Source organism: Trematomus bernacchii, unplaced genomic scaffold, assembly GCF_902827165.1.
Source record: "Trematomus bernacchii unplaced genomic scaffold, fTreBer1.1, whole genome shotgun sequence".
NCBI classification, from domain to species: Eukaryota; Metazoa; Chordata; class Actinopteri; order Perciformes; family Nototheniidae; genus Trematomus; species Trematomus bernacchii.
This window is the reverse complement of record NW_022987801.1, coordinates 2,128,856-2,135,311: the sequence shown is the minus strand read 5'-3', so window position 1 is coordinate 2,135,311 and position 6,456 is coordinate 2,128,856. Positions and strand designations below refer to the sequence as shown.

The 6,456-nt window shown below is 35.3% G+C and overlaps 1 protein-coding gene across 1 annotated transcript; it reads left to right on the top strand.

Moving 5' to 3' along the window:
• The first annotated feature begins 623 nt into the window (after positions 1–623).
• si:ch1073-220m6.1 lies at positions 624–4,052 on the top strand. The gene is made up of 5 exons (XM_034150112.1): positions 624–726; positions 1,359–1,649; positions 2,307–2,564; positions 2,725–2,870; positions 3,082–4,052. The coding sequence occupies exons 1-5, from the start codon at positions 690–692 to the stop codon at positions 3,433–3,435; spliced, it is 1,086 nt and encodes a 361-aa protein (XP_034006003.1). The 5' UTR covers positions 624–689; the 3' UTR covers positions 3,436–4,052.
• The last annotated feature ends 2,404 nt before the right edge of the window (positions 4,053–6,456 follow it).

Below are 6,456 nucleotides of genomic sequence, written 5' to 3'. Positions count from 1 at the left end.
TGATAAACTAAATTCACAAGCTACCCTGCAGTGTACAAAGTAATTAAAACTAGCTACACATTTTCCAGCTTTGATAAACAGATTAATGCATACATAATTATTATCAAAACATATTATATATTCTTTTTCTGAAATGAGCCAATCTGCATAATGAGTACTTATACTTTTGGGACTTTAAGTATATTTTGATTTATACCCTTACTTGACCAACATTTTCAAAACCCAACTTGTACTTGTAACAGAGTATTCTTACACTCTCACTTCTTCTTTTCTTAAGTACAACATCTGAGCACCTTTTCCACCTTTGCTAGATTGTTAGGTTTCATTATCTTTTGTCTATAAACCCACACACGTTTTGGCACAATAGGGTTTTGACTATTTCACATTTTTGATGTGTGTTGATAGTGAGGTTCATTTGTTTTGCCTTTTTGGTGAAGTTTATTGATATGTTTGAGTTATAATAATGCTGTCTCTGGGTTAGTTTATTTAAAGGATAATAAATTACTAGGCCTGAATTAAGGTTTTTAAATTATTTTGCCTCATCTGCTTCAATCACATGTATTCAAAGTAGGTTGCTGGTTACCATTTCCTGCTGTTCTTCTGCCTCTGCTGCGTTCATGGTCTATGCACTTTGTCTGCAACCGTCAAAGGTTTCGCTAACGTTAACATTTCCTGTCGAGAAGATTAAAATGTTCCTGCTTCTGAGTTTTACCTGGATTATTGCAGGTAAGACAAATACCATTTTTATTTTTTACTATTTGCATGTTAGGGTTACACATTTTAACAATTTGAATGGGATTTTATCATGAAACATGCTTTAACGCTGTGTTAAAAAGCGTAACATCTTATTTAACATATGCAGACTTTAGTGTCTTTTTAAATTAATGTAGGAAATGTATTACATTTGGACAGTTCATAAAGCTTCTGTTTCTGAGGTTATTTCAATTAAAGCTCTGCCATTTTCTATATGATTTTAAAGATACATTTATTCTTTAGAAATTCACTTCTGCTGGCATTTTACTGTGTCCACCAGAGTATTGTAGATAATGGGCTTTCCTGAACTGTAAATGGTTTGGTATCTTGAAAGCAAAGTTGATTAACAACAGCATCTTTATTAGTCTCTAAGCTCAGTTAAAGAATATTTAGTATTCTCCTTAACATTTAAATCAATCATAATTGCCTTAACATTAGTATTTCTCATGCAAAATAAAGTCTCATGATCAGATTTTATTGTACTTTATGCTTATGTATCCATGTTTATTTTAGGTCACATTATTGCTGCATAAAATCTTTTTTTAGGTATTTGGCTCTAATGACATTTAAGACAATTTATGATTTTATTGAATGTTTCCTTTCAGGGATTACAGCGGAGATCCCCCCAGCGATGCACTACCGCGTGAAAAACAGCTCAATATGTCTACACATAAAACCACCAGGATACCAAGAATATGAGTGGCTTTTTGAAAAGGAGCTTATTGTTTTTAGTAAAAACATCAAAACCAAGTACAAGGACAAAGTGTACTATAATCCAAAAAACGGCTCCTTGTGTATCACCAAGCTCAATGAGACAGACAGCGGCACCTATTCCCTTTCTTTCATTAATTCTGATGATGAAAGAGCAATTGAGACCCACAAACTGATTGTTGAAGGTAAGTTCTTAATATTTTGTTGACTTTAGTTGGTTATATGGGCTTTACATTTCATTATTTAATATTACAATATGCCTCTTAAGGATACATTTGTGTCTTCAAGACTGGCTTTAAGACTTTTTTTGAACCATCTACGACATCTACGACATAAACAACATATTTTTATCACCCGCCCCTTTTTAAAATACATTTACCTTTTTGTCTTTGTGGTTTAAAAAAAGTCTACAGTCCAGTTAACAAATAAATATCAAATGAAGATCAAAGTAAAACTATCTATATGACTTTGACCATTTTTGCATCCTGTTGCAAAAATGTACATCCCTGTTTATTGTAAAAGAATAATTTCACATACTCTATAAGGAGTTGTATTTTTCCCCCTTATTTAAGCCACTTTGGTTATATAGGTTTTCGGTCTTATCTTTAAAATGTCTGATGGAAAGCTTGGGTCACGAAAGCTTGCCAATATCAGCACTAGAAAATGCTGGAGCATTGTAGATAAATAGAGTGGACAGGTATTACATATATACATTATGTCAAAAAAAAACAATGCAATTATATATCGATATTCTCTTTGGTGAATATGCACTTCATATTGTGAACATTGTGTTGCGATTCTTACTACCAACAACTGATCTAATACCTTTTAATTTTTTCCAGAAACTGTTCCCAGGCCTGTCATTGAGAGTTCCCCGCTGCACTTTAACCTGTATGCTGACCCCTGCAACATCACAGTCAACTGCTCCATCCAGGGTGACTGGGTGTGTTCTGTGTGTGACAACAACAGTTGCATAACATCTCAGAGATCATTATTCAGCAAGGTCAACATCACCATCTTCCTCCACAACAGAGTTATTGTCTGCAGTGGCAACAATAACATCAGCAAGAGCAATGTTTCTGAAAGCATGGAGGGAATGTGTAAGTATTTTGTGGTTCTTTATTTGTCACACACTTTGAATCCAGAAAATATGTATGCAGGTCTTTCTTTCTATGACATTTTTGAACCACCACCTCATCCATTTAATACCTCAGTCGTTGCAGGTATTATCTGTTCAAATGTGTTTCTATGTCTTTCCAGGCGTTGGAAAATCTAATCCTGAATCTGAAGTGACATTAAAACTACACATTGTAGTACTTATATGTATTGCATTGTGTGTATCCCTCTGTGCCTTTGCTGTCTGTGTGGCTAAAAGGCTCTTTCAAACAGAATGTAATCAAAAACAGGTAAGATAGATTTACTTATTTATCTGGGGATGTAAGAATATTGTTTATTCCATTTGAATCAAATGTTTTCAGGTCATTGCCACTAAAACCTTTCTCTAGATTCCTCAAGATATAGAGTTTTGAGATGCTAGGAGGTGTTTATCTTAGTATGCTACATATTGATTTTACAATACAAAAAAACACATTTTACTGCATTTTCTTTTTGTCACAGACATCTCCTGCTCGGATAATACAAAGCCAGCCAGCGGAGGAAGAGCCAAACTCTGTGCCGAGAGTCTCTTCCTCTAGTTCCAATCAAGCCTGGTATGAAAACGTGGATGATGCATTGCCCTGTCAGACCAGCAGCCCAAACATCAGCCCAAGAGAGGAGCTGGGATCTAAGCGGGAAGTTGATACAGTCTACAGTGTTTTAGAGAGACACAATACAACATCCCATCAAGGCAAAAGCAGTGAAGAAACTATAGGACATCAGGCAAAACACGAGGCAACGACTTCACAGGAGCAACCTTCGCAAGTCGACACGGTGTACAGTCTGTTGCAGAAGAAAACAAATGTGAAGTCATAGCACCACCAATAGGTCAGACAAGATTTTCAGAATCCCCGAAAACTGGAGGATACATCTTTTGTACAGTGTGTTTGGTTTCTTTCAGAGCGTTATGTTAAGCCTTTTGTTTTAGTTTTTTAGTAAAAAAGCTACCTTAAATGACACATTATTCTATTGAAACGAATATTAACTGAAAACATACTGGAATTTCTCATGTGATTGTCAGAAATATTTACACACGCGTAAGTAGTATCTTTGTAACATGCTTGTAATTCAAAGAAAGCATTAAATCCTGATAAATAAAAAAAACAGCAAATATTTGATTTCGAACACACTTCAAAAGGACCTCAATTCAAAGCAGTGAACCGTAGCTCTTTGGGTATTAGAAGTGAAAAATGGAGACTAACTGCCTGTTTTGATTTGAAATGTTATGTATGTATTTTCTTTTAGGACTTACATTTGAGCATGTTAAGTAATTTCAGAAGTTGAATACACAGTACAGGGATCCTACATTGATAATTTGACAAGTAGTGAACGCACAATTGACTGATAATGTTCACCTCCTTAGCTTTGCACTGATGCCTGGTAGTGGGGTGAAGACATTAAATTAAATTAAAGGGGACCTATCATGCAAAATGCACTTTTGTACGTCTTTTATACATGAATATGTGTCCCCGGTGTCAGAAAACACAACCCTCTCTATTTTCCTCCATACCCAAATCTCTAAAAAAGGGGCTGCAACGGATCTGATAAAAACTGATCCAGATTTGAACACTGTCCTGACGTCAGGACGGTGGCGCTACGGCTATTGGGCCAACTCCACCAATCAGGAGGAGACAGCTACGGCCATTGACGTTCGAAAGCGCTGGAGACGCTGTAGTACATATGCCAGGCCTGTAGGTGGTACTGTTCTCACAGAATCAGCCCTTGCAAAAACAGGGGTAAAAAAGTGCAAATTGAGCGAAATGAGGCATGGCTAACCCCTGATCTGTTTGGTATTTTGAAAAAAAGTATAAATATGCCATATATAGGTATGGTCCTTCACTATATTATTATAATAAAGCATGATAGGTCCACTTTAAAGTAGATCTATCTGTAGAGGAGGGGGCAGGACTTTGGCTCTTTACACTCACATCTGGAAAGACACAATGAGACACTTCCTGTGGGTGACGTTGTTTCTAAAATTAAAGTAGAATTTCTCCTAGAGATGTAAAAAATATGTGATTGTATGCAACACTGTCTAACTTTGTGATACAGGCTGTTGAACACACACATTTCATATGAAATGTTCTGTTTTGAATAGAAAGCCCATGGATTATAAAGTGAGTATGACAATTTATGTATACTTACTTTCTGTGTACTTATATTTAGTGTAAACATTGTACTACAACATTATTTGTTACATGTCTGATTCAGATCATGTGGCTCGAACCTTGTTGTACATTTGGTGATATTAGAGCCGCTCTGTTTTGTTAGCTTTGTCTAAAAGGGAAGGAAGCACAGGCCGTGTAAATAAGATAAAAAACAACTTCCTTTTCCAAAAGTTCATTGCATTTGTTTCTCTGTAGTTCCTGATTCCTCTTCATATGCTGCAGTTTCGATCTTTCTATTTACACAAAGTAGAAGAATTTCTCATAAACAGAGGAACAGATTATCAGTGTTGGATGTGAAGATGGGACACACTTTGCTCTCTCTACTGGGGTTTTTCTGTGAGTACTTTTAATGTTTTAATTTCCATTGTTACATCTTTATAAATGCCTGAGGTTATGATATGTTTGATTTCTTTAATTTTTAATAATGTCTGATGTAGTTTCAAACTTATTTTAGTGCTGAGTTTACTTTCCCGTGGACAAGCTCAAGGTAATTATACAATTTTCTTTCTTTTTGTTTACCAACTAAAGTAAAATCTACCTATTTAACTCTCCAAACAACATCCTCTTTTTTGTGTGTTCCGTTTTGTCAATGTATTATAAATGTTTTGACAAAAAGAAAATACATTTTACTTCATGTATCTTGTGATGGTTTCTAGATGCTGTGCTGACCATTGAGCCAAACTGGACAACTTTTTTTACCGGAGAGTCTGTTACCTTCAAGTGTGACATTACAGGAGGCAAAGACAGAGACTGGTATTACTCAATCCACAACCAGCATGGAGAAGTTTTCTCTCCCAGCAATCAAAACTTCAGAACATTACAACCTCTAACTTCAGGCTACAGTGGTGAATACCAGTGCTTGTTTCACCACGGGGGATCAACAAAAAGAAGCAATAAAATCTATCTAACTGTATCAGGTAAGTGATCAAAGTAATACCACCATGACCAAGTTCATTAAAAGCAATTTATTTTAATTAAGGAGCCATGTTGATATGAACACGCAGTTTGGACAAGTTCTAATATATAATCTGTCAATTATTTTAATGTTTTAACGTTTGAACAGCTCCACTGATGCTGTATAGGCAGGTGAAGTATACTGTACAATCCTGTGCTTTGTGTTATCGCAAATTCAAGAGTATTAAAATAAGAACAAAAATACCTCTTATAAAACTCAGCTTCTTACATCAAAGCATTTACATTAAGACATTACTTTACCAACAAACCTTGTTATACTTTTGTTAATTGTGACAAATTATGAAGAAAGACCAATATATTCGAGAAACTAATACACCTTAATGTGCTTAACAGTAACTATTCAAACGGTGCAGGTAAAAATGTATTCCTTTTTCATGAAATGTGAATATGTATTCTTCATAACTGGAAGTATTTATTTGTACTAATGTGTTATTAATTGAGCTGTTATACTATTATAATGAATCATTTGTGTTACACAGATAGAATTGTGATCCTGGAAAGTCCTGTGTCCACTTTGTTTGAAGGAGAATCAGTGACTCTGCTCTGTCGGTATCGTACTCGGAGAGAGGAGAATGCTTCCTTCTACAGAGACGGATCATTGATCACAACAGACAGAATAATAATAATAATACATTTTATTTTTATAGCGCTTTTCTAAACCCAAAGACGCTTTACATTTGGGGAAGGGTAGACA

Coding starts and splice junctions, on each gene's coding strand:
- si:ch1073-220m6.1 (XM_034150112.1), top strand. CDS start 690: ATGTTCCTGCTTCTGAGTTTTACCTGGATTATTGCAG. Junction 727..1,358: donor TTTTACCTGGATTATTGCAG/GTAAGACAAATA, acceptor GTTTCCTTTCAG/GGATTACAGCGGAGATCCCC. Junction 1,650..2,306: donor CCACAAACTGATTGTTGAAG/GTAAGTTCTTAA, acceptor AATTTTTTCCAG/AAACTGTTCCCAGGCCTGTC.